Source organism: Vespa crabro, chromosome 5 (assembly GCF_910589235.1).
Source record: "Vespa crabro chromosome 5, iyVesCrab1.2, whole genome shotgun sequence".
NCBI lineage: Eukaryota > Metazoa > Arthropoda > Insecta > Hymenoptera > Vespidae > Vespa > Vespa crabro.
Window position 1 is genome coordinate 7,983,558 of NC_060959.1, and position 15,443 is coordinate 7,999,000.

At 27.9% G+C, this 15,443-nt stretch overlaps 4 protein-coding genes across 8 annotated transcripts; 2 read left to right on the forward strand and 2 right to left on the reverse strand.

The window, feature by feature from the left end:
• Positions 1-105: 105 nt before the first annotated feature.
• Positions 106-1,761, forward strand: LOC124424519 (alpha-1,3/1,6-mannosyltransferase ALG2). The gene is made up of 2 exons (XM_046963694.1): positions 106-574; positions 694-1,761. Exons 1-2 carry the CDS (start codon positions 332-334, stop codon positions 1,669-1,671), a joined length of 1,221 nt encoding a protein of 406 aa, XP_046819650.1. The 5' UTR covers positions 106-331; the 3' UTR covers positions 1,672-1,761.
• A 302-nt stretch (positions 1,762-2,063) lies between these two features.
• Positions 2,064-4,081, reverse strand: LOC124424520 (splicing factor 45). The gene is made up of 4 exons (XM_046963695.1): positions 3,723-4,081; positions 3,344-3,652; positions 2,835-3,272; positions 2,064-2,759 (listed from the first exon to the last, which is right to left on the reverse strand). Exons 1-4 carry the CDS (start codon positions 3,837-3,839, stop codon positions 2,472-2,474), a joined length of 1,152 nt encoding a protein of 383 aa, XP_046819651.1. The 5' UTR covers positions 3,840-4,081; the 3' UTR covers positions 2,064-2,471.
• Positions 3,116-5,572, forward strand: LOC124424523 (oligoribonuclease, mitochondrial). 3 transcript variants are annotated; one of them, XM_046963701.1, is made up of 5 exons: positions 3,116-3,247; positions 4,637-4,698; positions 4,800-4,961; positions 5,026-5,246; positions 5,372-5,572. In XM_046963701.1, exons 1-5 carry the CDS (start codon positions 3,205-3,207, stop codon positions 5,520-5,522), a joined length of 639 nt encoding a protein of 212 aa, XP_046819657.1. In that variant the 5' UTR covers positions 3,116-3,204; the 3' UTR covers positions 5,523-5,572. The 3 variants fall into 3 exon arrangements, with proteins under 3 accessions (XP_046819657.1, XP_046819658.1, XP_046819656.1); XM_046963702.1 differs by lacking the exon at positions 3,116-3,247 and adding an exon at positions 4,099-4,210; XM_046963700.1 differs by lacking the exon at positions 3,116-3,247 and adding an exon at positions 4,148-4,337.
• A 142-nt stretch (positions 5,573-5,714) lies between these two features.
• Positions 5,715-13,336, reverse strand: LOC124424517. Of its 3 annotated transcripts, none has more exons than XM_046963693.1 (12): positions 13,144-13,336; positions 10,905-11,301; positions 9,310-9,415; positions 8,890-9,018; positions 8,494-8,720; positions 7,989-8,352; positions 7,709-7,899; positions 6,965-7,465; positions 6,715-6,869; positions 6,313-6,593; positions 5,962-6,215; positions 5,715-5,876 (listed from the first exon to the last, which is right to left on the reverse strand). In XM_046963693.1, the coding sequence occupies exons 3-12, from the start codon at positions 9,413-9,415 to the stop codon at positions 5,715-5,717; spliced, it is 2,370 nt and encodes a 789-aa protein (XP_046819649.1). In that variant the 5' UTR covers positions 10,905-11,301; positions 13,144-13,336. The 3 variants fall into 3 exon arrangements, with proteins under 3 accessions (XP_046819649.1, XP_046819648.1, XP_046819647.1); XM_046963692.1 differs by having other exon boundaries at positions 10,741-11,301; positions 13,144-13,335; XM_046963691.1 differs by lacking the exon at positions 10,905-11,301 and having other exon boundaries at positions 13,144-13,335.
• Positions 13,337-15,443: the final 2,107 nt, after the last annotated feature.

Below are 15,443 nucleotides of genomic sequence, written 5' to 3' on the forward strand. Positions count from 1 at the left end.
GTTAAAATCTTCATCTTTAAAATGGGACCTTATACATCAAAATCAATCAAGAATTACGGCTGGACTTATTGTTCGCGTAAATCATTATAAAACCAGGAATGATGAATTTTGTTTTAAATAATTCGCGCGTTAAAATATCACTGGTTACACGTGAATGAATACAAATAGATAGATGGCGTTGAGGATTGTGTTTTTTCTGGATATACTTGAATGTACTTATATTCTTGAACTAATACTATAGTCAAAAATCAAAAATTAGAAAAGAGATAATTGGAAACAAGGCATTTTTTTAATGATAAAACGTGGAATTGTCATTTAAAAGTATTGTAAAATGACTCGTATAATATTTTTGCATCCAGATCTTGGAATTGGTGGAGCCGAAAGATTAGTTGTTGATGCTGCTTTAGCTTTAAAGAAAAATGGTCACGATGTTTCTTTCGTGACAACTCATCATGATCCGGATCACTGTTTTCTTGAAACAAAAGATGGTACGATTCCCGTTACAGTTGTTGGTAATTGGCTACCAAGACATATTTTAGGCAAATTTTTTGCATTATGTGCTTATATTCGAATGGTAAGTTAAAAACAATATATATTTTGTAATTATAAATAAAAATAAAAATTTATAAATAAAAATTTATATATAAATATATATAAATATATATATATATATATATTACAATATTTTTCTAGGTATATGCTGCAACTTATATATTATTTTTAAAAAACCGTCCAGAATTAGTATTTTGTGATTTAATTTCAGTATGTATTCCTATTCTTCGACTACGCATTCCTCATATCATATTTTATTGTCACCATCCAGATCAATTACTTTCTATGCCTGGAGGTTGTTGTAAAGCTTTATATCGTCTTCCTCTTAATTATTTAGAAAAAATTACAACTGGAATGGCTCATAAAATTTTTGTAAATAGTATATATACTCGTAATGTATTCAAATCTACATTTGAGAGTTTATGTATCGAACCAGAAGTTCTATATCCTTCCATTAATACAGACTTCTTTGATAAAACAAGAATAATAGTATTAGAAAGAGTATTGAACAAAAAATTGCCAGATGATAGCATTATACTTTTATCTATTAATAGATATGAGAGAAAAAAAGATTTATCTCTTGCAATAGAAACACTTGTCTATTTGAAAGATTCTTTAACAGAACAAGAATACAAACGATTATATTTAATTATGGCCGGTGGATACGATAAACGAGTTGAAGAAAATGTTGAATATTACTTGGAATTAATAGAACTTTCTGACGAATTACGCCTTACAGATAAAGTAATTTTCTTACGTTCTCCATCAGATATTTATAAAGTTTCTCTTTTAAAACACTGTGATATTTTGATATACACACCACGCAATGAACATTTTGGTATAGTTCCATTAGAAGCTATGTACATTGGAAAACCTGTAATTGCCCATAATTCTGGTGGTCCAAAGGAATCAGTTATTGACAAAGTTACTGGATATTTAGCTAATGGTTCTAGCGAAGAATTTGCTAAAAAGATTAAATTATTAATAAAAGATCCATCGCTTATAGAAACGTTTGGTAAAGCTGGCAAAAAACGATTTCTTGCAACATTTAGTTTTACAGCATTTAGTAATCAATTAAATAAAGCAGTAGATGAGCTAATTAATTTTAAGAAAGATTAATTTAATTAACTATTATCTAGTACTTTTTTTTAATAATACATTATTTATTATGCTTATAAAATAAAATATACATATAATGCATTTATAAAATAAATGAACCAGTGTTTTAATTTTTTGAGGCACTTAACTACATCAAATTAAATCATTTAAATGAAATGTTCTTACTATTTTTATAATTATACTAAAAATGAATATGACACTTTAAATTATAGATGATAAGTTTCTAAAGAAGCTTATGTAAAAATTATATATACTATTTCTACAAAAATGTGCAAAGGTTGTGAAATATTTAATATAAGAAAAGTTCAATAAATAATTTATACATTGCACTTTTCTTCTTTATGCTGTATTTTACTTTGATAAAGTATAATAAAAAATTATCAGAAAAAATATTATGTATGTAGAATATTTAATGCAGGAATGAAAACAAGTCTTACAATTTAATAAAAAAAAAAATATGTTAAAATTAAAATAATGAAGTATGTACTGTCTTACCATTTTACTTAAAGAAATCAAATATTTTTTTATGTATATATATATTCTATATATATTGGAGTAAAATCCATTTTTATGATTTCCATATTTTTTTTTTCTTCAAAACGTAAACAAAAGCCATTAAATAATATTAGGATTCAACTGGATATTAACTCATTTTTGTCGTAATAGTTGTAGGCATAGTAATACCGTTAGTCGGAATTATTTTCGTTCGCATTTTCGAACGGGTGAAATAGTTTAAGTTCGACAAGAAAGAATTAATATAGTATATATTAGTATAATTTCTATGTTCAATATTCTTATCATTAATCCATTAATTGCAAACTGTCTAATTTTTCACTAGAATAAAAACCTGCTTTAACTTGTCTACCCCCAAAGAATCGTCCATTTAAATCAACGACAGCCTTAATAGCACTTTCTATTCTTTTAAATTCTACAAAAATACGAACTGCATCTTCTGGAGTTGCTTCAATAACTTCATGAATAATTACACGTGCTACATCACCATATTTTGTATTACATTCATCTTTCACTTCTGGCTCTAGATCATCATCTACTTCTCCTGGTCCAACCATATTACGTAGCAATACAACCTAAAAAAAAAATATTTTTTTGTTAAAAATAAATTGAAGAAAATTAAAAAAAAAAATATAGATATACTGAATTACTTTGCTTGGTGATTTCATGATTTCTGTAATACTTGGTTCTTCTTGCGAAGGCTGTGGCTGTGATATCTGCTGCTGTAGAGGTGGTGGAGACATTGAAACTGGAGGTGGTGGTGGCATAAGCTGTTCCCTTTCTCCAACAATTCTGCCACCTCTTTTACTTGTCTTCTCTACTTGTAATGCTACGGACATGCCTTGTTCTTTTTTACCTAAGCCTTGTCCTTCTTTAAAACCATATTTAGCCATAATTTTGGCAGCGACAGATGATGTAGCATAACCTAAATTAGAAGGCTGTCTTGGTGATGGCGATGATGCTGAAAGTTCAGAACATTCTTGTAACGAAGGAGGAGGTGCTATAGCAGCACCACCAGCTATGCCCCTAGATGTTGGAGTACGTTCTTCGTCTCTTTCTGGAGGTACTAAAGTATTATTTCCTGTTGCCTAAAATAATAAATTGAATGTTAAAATTGTATATAATATTTATTTATTACTTTGCACAATTTATTTATTACTTGTGTATCTTCAAAACGTGTATTATCACGCCGTCTTTTACGCATTTCAGTTTCTTGATCATGTTCTCTATCTCGAATATCACGTAATTCTTTGACTACTTTTTCGTACTCATTAGGCCACATAGGATCATATTCATTTATAACATTCCAGTCGAATTCACTACCAATTCCAATACTACCTGTATTATTTGTTGTAAGTGGATTATTATGTAAACCATCATCATCCTTCTCAATATCTCTAGTCTTTGATTTCAAATCTATAACTGGTGCTAATACAGCAGTAGCTTTTCTATACTGTTCACGTTTTGGCTAAATATATAATAAATAATATAGTAATTAATATTTTAATGCATCTTACTTTTGGCTGTTTACCATTTACCTGTGTAGTTGCAGCTTTTTTTAATTGAAGTTGCGATTGTAATAATTTTATACCGGACGACCACCCGGCAACTTTTTCAGAAGTTCGATGTTTATCAAAATCATCGTACAAAGACATTGTATGATTTTTATTTATGTATCAATAGCAATTTACACAATACTAAATGTTAAAAATATAAGTATAATAACATAACCTTTAAGTGCATCAAAACACTAATACATATATCTATTTAATAACTTTATTAAATCCTCCGGTTTAAAATAAACATTCATAATATTTATAAGATACAATTTATGGATCATCTAGATTTATCAATGAAAAGATATTTCGCTACTTTTTCGATATACTCCTAACGATTTTGACGTACAAAATTATCTATATCTTTTAATTTCGTACTTTCAAAATCAGATGGAGCCATGGTGCAATTGTAAATATTATTTGGAAGTATTTATCTTTATTATTCATTGGTGAATAATAAAAAAGAGCACGTGCGTATAAAGTTTTTTAAGTTAATTTTGATATATACAGTAAATTAGAATAAATCAATGTTTCTTCAGAGTATTAAATTATTAAAAACATGTTTAAAGTGGAAACCATCTAATATTACTTACAATGGTGAATCAAATTAAATTATTTATATTAAAATAAATTAAATAAATATAAATTAAATAAATATAAATTAAATAAATAACAATATAAATATAAATATAAATATAAATATAAATATAAATATAAATATAAATATAAATATAAATATAAATACAAATATAAAAATATAATATGATCATAAATTTAATCTAAAAAAAATATGATTAACTTTATCTATATTTCAAACTAGAACCATTCTTATAATCACAGTATCTAATATTTTATAAAATTATTAATACTACAATTAATATTATTATTTATTATAGTTTCATTACGACGTATGATGAGCGATATTAAAGATAATCACATAGTTTGGATAGATATGGAGGTATATAATTTATTTTTTTAAATATTTCACATACGAAATATTACATAATATATTAATATATCTATTTTTATAACCATTTTTCATTTTTCTCAATTTTTCAGATGACAGGATTAGATATAGAAACATGTCACATCTTAGAAATAAGTTGTTTAATTACTGATAATAATTTAAAAATCATAACTGAGCCCTTGAATATTGTACTAAATCAACCAGATTCTATTTTAAATAATATGAATGATTGGTGTAAAATACATCATGCAAAAGTAAGTTGTTATAATATAATATGTATTTTAAATGAATAATCATGTATTTTGTATGTTGATTTAGTCGAAATTAATTGAAGAAGTTAAAAATAGTAAAATTTTCTTGAAAGATGCTGAACAAATTGTACTAAAATTTTTGGAAAACTATGTTCCAAGAGGAAAATGCCCTTTGGCTGGTAACTCTGTTTACATGGATCGTTTATTTTTAAACAAATACATGCCATTAGTTAATGACTATTTACATTATAGAATTATAGATGTTAGCTCCATTAAAGAAGTAGTAAGGTTTGTGATATTAATAAATATCAAATAATATAAAGATGACATATATATATTATAAAATAGATATTTAAAATAATCTGTTTTATATATTTTTTATTCATAATTTTATATACATATATATTTTACAGAAGATGGAATCCAGAAATCTATAATTTTTGTTCTCCAAAAACATTGAAGCACAGAGCTACTTCTGATATTATAGAAAGTATACAAGAATTAACTTATTATAAAGATCATATATTTTTATCACAAAATTCTAAGGAAAATTTTTTAAACTAATATGTATGGAATTATTTTAAATTAATATTTCACAGTATTTCCATCCAAAATCTTGATTTTTTATTTACATCCCTACACCGGGCAAATCGAATAAACTATTTTATTGAATATGTTCTTTCAAAATAATTTGAAGTTAATAATAGTTTTCTCAAAACTTTATTGTGCACTATATTATAATTGTATACTTTCTTGCTAGATTGGTGGTAAATATTGATTTATCTCGGATGGAAGATCGCTTTTCCTATAGTCATACAAGTCGTCTTTTGTATTAAATGTTGGAGAAGATATATTTTTTTCATTATAATATATCATTTTCTTTAACCAATCATTGTCAATAGGTGTAAATATTGCAATCTATAGAAAGAAAAGAATTATGAATAAATCGATTAATAATCTAATGTATTTAATTATAAATGTAAAGTGGAAATTTTCTGTTTACTTGATGCGTAGGAGAGCAACCATTATCCTGACTATAAAGTCCAGCAAGTTCATAGATTCCGTTTTCTCTTTGACAAGCTAATGGTCCACCAATTTCAGTTTGACACATATTATGATTTATATTATGTGATTTTGCACATATAGAACCATATTCTATATTTATATTATATTTTTGTCCAGATGCATGTTGCATACACACATCAGGTGATAAAATGTCAAGATCAAGACTATTCATAATAGCACCAAGTGCATGTACTAAATATACATAAAATTTTCTCTTAGATATTTGATTTAAATTATTTTATATATATATATATATATATACACCCACACACATACACATATTTCTTACCTTTAATTATTGCTTGGCCCCATCCTGTTACAATGCATTTATTTAATGTTTGAGTTTCAATTGAATTTGACAGACACAATGGATTTACATGTCTGTTGTATGTTATAGCATTTTCTAAATAGAGAACTGCAATATCATTCACAGAAGATCCCAGTACATAATTTGGATGAATAACAATAGACGATACATTTGTTATTTCGAATGGAAGTGGTTCTTCATGTTCAAGCTCATATCCTAATTTCCATTCTCCAGACTTTACTGAAACTTCTTGTGGTGTAATTCTGATATAAAAGAAAAAGATAATATGTATATAATTGTGTATAAATTATGTATATTAAACCATGTATAAACTATTTTTTTACTGGCTTCAGGTTACATGTACTTAAAAAAAGAGAATTTTACCCATTTACACAATAAGCTGTTGTTAAAACAATTTTTGGTGTTATTATTACTCCAGAACATAATATACTGCGATGTTTATTTGATAATATCATTGCTTGCCATGGAATTTCACCAAAAGATGTTACAGGGTTATCTAATTCTTCTGTATGTAAAACCTTATGAAAAATATTAAAATGTACTAAATACATATACAGTAATATTATGTGAGTACAATTAATATTATGAATTAATTACAATATATAATACATACATTATTTCGTACTCCACATTTATTCTGTATTTGTCCAAATGGAACCAATACAGAATTTTGTTTGCTGGATGAAGTATTATAGATATTACTTGTGAATGGTCTTGGTACAATTAAAGGTGTTTCATTTGATATCAATGGATTTTGTGGAGTATAGAATGGTCCAGTGTTTTGTTTAGTTGTATGAATAGAAGAATCAGAAACTTCATAATTATTCTCATTTGATAGCGTGGATAATGTTGGAATAGATGATTTAGAAGTAAAAATTTGTTCATTGCTAGATGTAGTTGGTTTCACTGAAGGTTTAATAGTTGATGCTGTTTTTGTGGCACTAGTTGGTTTCTTTGGTGGTCGTACTTTTGCTATATTTAAAAATGTTGGAAATCCTTGTTCATCAAAACCACCAGAATAATTTGCTGGTAAATTACCCGTCGGCCATGGATCTACATAATTCGGATCACGACAGCATTTTCCAATAATTCCATTCTCAGAATTTTTACAACTCTATAGATTTGAGATAAAAGAGAGAAAGAGAGAAAAAGAAAGAGAGAGTAAAATGAAAATTAATGAATTATTAAAATGTTTAGTATTTCATTAAAAAATCATATATTTGTTTATATATATTTTGAAATTTATACCTTTTCATCAATTTATATTTGTTATGAACACTGCAATATATCATTTGATATATATCGAATTGATAATTAAATAAACAAGTATAATTAATAATCACAATTTATAACTTACACTTAATGGAACACGCTGTAGAATATCCTTTTCTGTAAATGTGATAGGCTGTGTGCTAATTACTCCTTCTTTAGTACAAAATTGTTCTTCTACACAAAGTAAAGCTGCTGCACATCCTAATTGTAATGGTACTTGGAAATCAGTAAATCTTGAATTTGGTAAATTCGATGATGGCTGTACTTCAGCAGAACCTATATCCAGATTCATAAATACCATTTTCATAGAAAATTAGACAATTTTTCATAATATGGATTAAATATCTATACTGAAATAAAATTACCTTTAGTAGATACATGATCTAAATTAGTGCTAGAACTTATTGATGATTGTAGAGGTACTGCAGTACTTGAGCTTATATCTGTATCTTTATTAAAATCAGTAATTTGTTGTTGAATTACAACCTGTTTAACACCATTTTTTATTGTTGATTCTACATTCTGAGATGGACTTAAATCGATCAAAAGATTTTGTTGATCTACTTGTTCTGGACGAATATGTTCTTGATTATTAGTTATGGGATCGACATCAAGATAATCACTATGTTCTAGGAAAGGAATACTTGTGTCACCAACATCAGATGGTGATTGTTCGAAATAATCTTTTAAGATACAACATATTTCATATTTGAGATTGCATTGTTGAATCTAAATATTAAAAAATAAAAATAATTGAAAGGTCAAAATATATAAATATAAATTTCACAGATTTAATAAATGGTCACATAATTTCGAATAGTTCCTATTGCTACAATTAGTATTCTAATGTAAGAAATATAAATCTGTTACCTGCTGCTTATCACGAATTAATTCTTTTTGTATGAAATTAACGTATCCATCTATGCAAAGATCTTTATTTACGCAGATTTTATTATCTCCCTTACAAGACAAAGTTAATCCGCCATCGGTTATTCCTCCTTGCTTTAAGTTTGTTTGAGAAAGTGTAATAAAATCTGATACGTCTGTGTTTTGAGATATTGAACCAGAATATAAGTCAGATTGACTAATATAAACTGCTATAATAAAAATGTTGTTATAAACAAATTATATATATGTTTTGAAATATATATATATATATATATATAATGAATTATTTTTCATTAAATTGTATTACACTAACAATAAAATGCATACATTAAACATACAATTAAATATACGTTATATTTATTTATCGATAATACTTACAAGGATTTAATTGATTCCAACCCGTGCCAAATTCGCCGACTTGTTGTTCTTGCAAAATGTGTGGCGAGACATTAGAAAAGCTATTATCTTGTTGTTGATCCTGTTTATTATTATACCAAGATGATTGTTCTGTTAATAAAAATAAAGATTGAATTAAATCGTCATTAATAAATAGTGTTTGCAATTATGTCTGTTTTATCAGTAAAAGTTCAGTTTTTATTTATTATTATTATAATAATAATTATTATTGTTGTTACATATTAGAATAATTTTTTAAATAATAGTACAATATATAAATTAGTAAATAAAAAATGAATTTATATTATTAATTATATACGCGTATATTTAGTTTTTATAATAATACAATTTGTAAATAGAATTTGTAACAGAAATTCTGTTTAAGAAAATTAAACTACTTACGTGATGTGTAATATTCAGGAATCTGATTGTAAGGAAGCCCATTTGTATATGCATTTAATATTAATGCAATCAGAAGTATCCATAATGGTGTTCTCATTTTGAGCATCTTTTAACAGTTTCAAGAATTTATTAATATACGATCAGTGTTATTAGAAATAAAAAAAAAATAGATTTTTTATTCCAAGGGTATCGGAGGAATATTTTCTAATTAATAAATCAAAAAATATTTTATTAATGAAATATTTACAAATTTATTTCAAATAGAATAATATTGGAGTATATTGCGATTTTTAATATCTATAAGGATTAGAAATTTTACTAGGAATATTACTTCTAATATCATTGAGAATTGATCCGATAAAAATATTGATTAACGATTGAAATATAATTTGAATAAAAATGGAACGGAATTGTAGATAAAAATCACAAAGCTAAACGATGATAGAGGCAACAAAAGAGGTAGATCGGACTATACCGACGAATCTGATTAGAAGGCGTGGAAAGCTATTACAGACATATGCATGTTAAATTAAAATCATTCATAATCCGAATGAATTACAATCGATGATCGATATGATCTCACATGCTTGTAATAGAAATATAAATGCGTTAGTAATAGTTAGATTCTTATTAAAATGAAGTATATATAATTACAAAAAAAAAGAAAAAAAAATCAAAAATCAAAAATACATATATCGAATCCTTAAGAATAATTTTATAACAAGGAGAAAAGGTCTTTTAGATTTGGAGAAACTTGTTTTGCCACTCTCTCGCCGAAGATGATTTTTATTTTAATTTTATTCCGATGAAATATGTGTCGCATTACAACTAGATATCGTTAGATAGGGATCATAGACACTTTGTATCGATACTCCTCGTAATCTTATTTGTCTAATAAAAATTTTAATTTTCTAGCGTGCATTTTAAATGTTATTGAATTTATTAATTTAATACTTTTTATTTTGTTCATTGCCTTCTTATTGCTTAACTGCAACGAGAAATCTTTCGTCAGTGTATCTACATTTATAATTAATCGTCGAATATTTAAAATTCGCTTGATTACCAAAATCTGTGTCAAATAACAACGAGAGGACTCTCCTTTCTACGTAAGAGAATTAATTAATAAGTAAATGTATCTCCTTTTTCTCGTAAAACTTGATGAGAAATTTAATCAACAAAATTAAAATCAAAAGTGAAATCCGAGAAAGAAAGTAATAAAATCTTGACACGCGGGAGATTCCTATCCTTTGACTTTGAAATATTCTTAAACCTATATATGTACGCGTATATATGTGCATGCTAGATTTTTTTCTCTTCTACTTCGTCTTCTTGATATTTTCTTTTACTTTTTTTTTTTTTTTTATTTTTACGCCTCTTTTACTCCGTGGGATGTCACTCCGTAATACGAAGCACGTTGTTAGTTAGACTTACTTTCACTGCTTTTCAAGGCGGTCGATTTTGTATGCGTCATTTCGTCTAGATGTTTTTGACAGGATGAATTCTCATCCATGCTTGACGCAACTTTTGTACATCGATATGGAACTTCTTCTTTCTTTCTTTTTAGAGATTACAGTTACAAAGAAGCGTTGATTTACCTTCGGCCTTTAAGGACGCGGCGGCTATCCGACTTCGTGTGATTTCAATTTGCCAATTTCTTTCATTCATTCGTTCCGAAACATCTCTTTCTTTCCTTTTTTTTTGTCACTCTTGATGAATTCCAGATGATATCATTGGATGAATTCCGAATTATCGGTGTCTTTTACAATGACTCACGAGGAATCCAATTTGGGTTCCATGGACAAGGTCAATTAAAAAATGAACAAGGTCTGTCCCCGGTTATCGAGTAACTTCTTCGAGTTACTTTGATATATTCATGTCACATGGAATGCGGAGGTGGTATTGTAGGTGATGTGTCCATGTTTATATGTTAGTATTATTAATGTCAGTAAATTTATTTTTTTTTTCTTTTCTTTTTTTTCTCGAGGAAAGCTGCTGCAAAATCGAACGGTAAAATGTGTTTTGACCTCTATATGTGAGAAAAGAATGCGGACAGAAATTCCATCCCACATAACAGACACGCTCATGCGTGTATACATACATATATATATATACACGCATATATGAATACAAAAATAAAACATCCTACCTATTAATACTATAACTATATTTTGCATATATTTTGCAAGAACATGGTACTCTCGTAGATATTGCAAATAACAGAGAAATCGATAAAAATAACTTCATTCTGTCGAGGTAATGTAAAACCTAGTGAGTTTCGTTTCAGTCAGTTACGTAAAAAAAAAAAAAAGAAAAAAAAAGAAGAAAGAATAAATAATGAATTAATTATTTATCGATCAATGACAATAATCGATAAAAAATTGATTATTTATCGATCAATGATAATAATATATAGGAAATATTAGAAATATTAAAAACATCGTCTTCTCATAAAATTTTCTTCGAAGAGAGTGTGTTTTAGTCATTCAGTGGCTAATACAAGGATCTTAAACTTAAATATCGATAGAGAAAAAAAAAGAGAGAGAGAGAAAGAGAGCGTACGCATTTTTGGAATTTTCTTTTCTCTATCGAAATGGTCCTCGTAGTTTTTTCAAGGCTACTATTCTCAAATACATATACTAGTATTTCACTCATCGACATAGTCGTATATATGCATATAAGTTCTGAGACTTTTGATGAAACATACTCGAGTAAGAAGTGTTTATTCACAATTCAAAACGAGTGTTACGTCAAAATTAGGCAAATTGACAGATCAAACGAAAATCTCGACGTTGATTGCGAATAGTCCGAGAACTTTCGAGGAAGATGCTTAGGCAATGGCAATTCTTGATGAAATTATGATATCTCACAAAAATGATTATCTCGAATAGTAAGCGAGTGCTTTCGAAAACGTGTATCTATGTATATGTCCATACATACATATATACATACATACATACATACATATTTAAATACATCGTGTATCGATCGATGCGATTTCGCGTATCGATAAAATGTACGATACAGAAATGTGGGTTATAGGTAATATCGTTTGCGAGGGGAATTCGGACATGCTTTCTCAAGATCGTCGAAAGGAAACGTCGAGTATATGAGAAGAAAAGAAAAGGGAGAGAAAAAAAACCACATACACATACATAAACACATGTAAACGGACACACGTGTATACATATAAACATATCGAAGAAGAAGAAGAAGAAGAAGACTCTACGTCTCCGAAAGGAATCGTCTGATAATTTTTATACTTCCATATATACATATATATGTATATCGGTGGCCGCTACCTTGCCGCTGGTAACATCCTTGTAAATTTAGATCTTAAATTTTCACTTTCTGGAACGTGAAAGCTGACTCTCCGACGTCATGTAATTATTGCTCCCTTGGCCGGCGTCGTTTCGAAAGCACTTATAGGAGAATCCGGGATATACATCCGGCTTTGCGATATCGATTAATATATTTCATATTATCCTTTTTTTCTTTGAGAAAAAACTGAGATGTGATGAAATATACCGAAATGTATTCAATTCGAATTTTAATGCAAAGGATGCACGTAAAGTTGTATATAAGTATATATATTATATGAAGATAGATGTTATGTTAGGATTGCAATAAGAATGAAATAATGTGTGTGTGTCTGCGCGCGTGTGTATACATTCATACATACACACGCACATACATACATACACACACACACACACACACACACACATATATATATATATATATGTATATAAGGCGAGAAGAATCGAGACACTATAGATCCATGCTTACACTTACTCTCTGTTTAATAATATAAAAACGTGTTATACGCGTACTTACTTTTTAATCTCTGTATCCTTCTATATGGAATATGCGTATGCACGTGTCGCTTAAAAGAAAGTCAATATAACTGGCGATGGTTTCATATCCCTTCTTCTCTTATAGTATCCGCCGATATTGAGTATCTCTCCCCTCCTCGCCCTCCAATGCCGCTTGAATTTCGATCTTTCGGCATCTCCACCTATGCCGGTCAACCGGGATACGTTAATTTTTTCGAACGATTCACGTTTTTATCACGGATGTAATTCCAAAAACATTTTTTTACGTCATACAGATTTTTTCTTTTTTCTTCAGGTTTTTTTTTATTTTTTTTTTTTTTTATTTTTTCATTTTATTTCTCTTTTTTTCGTTTCCATTACATCCTTCTCCTTCTTCATCCTTTTCTTCTTCTTCTTTTTTCTCTTTCAGATTATCACAATTCATCGTATAGATTGACTCACAGACTCCCACGATATGACACATATATAAAGTGGAAAAAAAGAAAAAAAATGAGAGAGAAAGAAGCAGAGGTTTGATATTACCTTATTCTATCTTAAGAGCAGACTTTTTATGGGAAAGATCCTTCTTTTATATTTCTCCTCCCTGTACCAAAAAAAAATATATTTCAATCGTTTCCACAAAGTGTACTCGACAAAGGATATTGTAAAGAAACAATATCACGCGCGCAAACGTTTACGTGCAAGGGATATCTTGAAAGGTGAGCTTAAGATTTTATAATTTTAGCTGTTATATCTCTTTTTTCTTTCTTTTTTAATTTTTGATTTGTGCATACTATACATTGGACATTATACTTAATAGAAACCGGTTATTTCTTTTTAATTCTTTATTGTTTTCATATAATTCTTAAGTATAAACTCGAATGTTTATTAAGTCTCATTAAAAAAAAAAATTTTTTTTTTTATAGTAGAATTTCTTTTAGTATAATTATCGAAGAAAAGGAAAAAAAAAGAAAGATAAAGACGAAGTTAAATAAAATGTTTGTCTGATTTTGCATTTTTATAGTCATAAAAAATTTAATTATTTGCAATCTATGTTATTTATTATTTTCTATGAGTTTCGTATGGCAGACAAATTTTTCATAAAGCATATTCTTAAACTACTGTCGAAAGAAATTTGCATTTAATTTCTCAACAACTTACAATGTCCGTTCAGAAGATAGATATCGTATTGTGTATTATCGATCAATCGTATCACCTCCGAACGCCTTCGTTAATGCGAGTTTCATTGCAAATACGTGGCGCCACGATTAACTATCTTGAGTGATCGTCTTTAACTGCTAGATAAAGTTTTCGACAGGTGAATAAACCAGGTTTTGCTTTGAACTGGTTTCAAGGCCCGTTAAAGCCTCAGGGATAGCATTTAGTTTTATACATATATATATATTTTTTTTTACGCTATCATTCTATACAAACGACGATGAAATTTCATAGTGATATATAAATGTGTGTATCGTCGAATCGATTTGGGGCCACTCTCTACTTCGAATATTTCTCATTTCTATCAAGAGATCACAGAAGGTTTAGATCTTTTAAAGCTTCCGTTACTTCACTACGAATATCTCGAAAAATTCACTCGAAAAATCTGCGAAGGCACAGATTACATCTATTATTCGTTCATAAATTTAAGTTTATCGTTAAAGGAGTAACGTATTTGATATGTAAGAACATCATTCATGAATTTCCTATGGTCTTTTATTACGTTTTACGTAAAGAATTTATGTTCTTCCACGAGTATGCTAATGATACACGAATATACTCTCACTATGGTATACAGATATTTTGTTTAAAGTGTCATATCTTGAATTATTCTGTCTTATTTTGACAACATTGATATTTGTCGATTACATCGTTAACATCGTTAACATTTCTTAATAATAAAATGTTCACTTTTAGTTTTGATACATAAATCAAAATTATACATAATCATACATATATATATATATATATATCTATCATATTTAATCGTGAGTAATTCCTTTTATAACGTCGAGTTTCCTCATGATCCAAATAATTTTATAGTTATATTTTTATGTAACTTAATGAAATAGATCATATCATATGATTTTCCTACTATAAGTGTTTTTATATTTGTAATTACGTATACTATTAACATAGTTAATCTTATACGCATACCTAAGATTTAACAAGAAGAATACGGAGCAGGGTCAGATTCATTTTGGCGTCGTGTTTAGAAAGAGAAAGTTTCGTGCTATAGATCATTACATTTTCAAAGGGCCATCCGTCCTATCTCTTGAATAGCGTCTAACAAAGCGTGTTCCATTATTAGGTAGAAGTTACATA

Coding starts and splice junctions, on each gene's coding strand:
- LOC124424519 (XM_046963694.1), top strand. CDS start 332: ATGACTCGTATAATATTTTTGCATCCAGATCTTGGAATTGGTGGAGCC. Junction 575..693: donor TATGTGCTTATATTCGAATG/GTAAGTTAAAAA, acceptor ATATTTTTCTAG/GTATATGCTGCAACTTATAT.
- LOC124424520 (XM_046963695.1), bottom strand. CDS start 3,839: ATGTCTTTGTACGATGATTTTGATAAACATCGAACTTCTGAAAAAGTT. Junction 3,273..3,343: donor CACGTTTTGAAGATACACAA/GTAATAAATAAA, acceptor TTATTATTTTAG/GCAACAGGAAATAATACTTT. Junction 2,760..2,834: donor TCATGAAATCACCAAGCAAA/GTAATTCAGTAT, acceptor TTTTTTTTTTAG/GTTGTATTGCTACGTAATAT.
- LOC124424517 (XM_046963693.1), bottom strand. CDS start 9,415: ATGCTCAAAATGAGAACACCATTATGGATACTTCTGATTGCATTAATA. Junction 8,721..8,889: donor TTGGAATCAATTAAATCCTT/GTAAGTATTATC, acceptor TTTTTATTATAG/CAGTTTATATTAGTCAATCT. Junction 8,353..8,493: donor TAATTCGTGATAAGCAGCAG/GTAACAGATTTA, acceptor TTTAATATTTAG/ATTCAACAATGCAATCTCAA.
- LOC124424523 (XM_046963700.1), top strand. CDS start 4,268: ATGTTTCTTCAGAGTATTAAATTATTAAAAACATGTTTAAAGTGGAAA. Junction 4,338..4,636: donor ATCTAATATTACTTACAATG/GTGAATCAAATT, acceptor TATTTATTATAG/TTTCATTACGACGTATGATG. Junction 4,699..4,799: donor TAGTTTGGATAGATATGGAG/GTATATAATTTA, acceptor TCAATTTTTCAG/ATGACAGGATTAGATATAGA.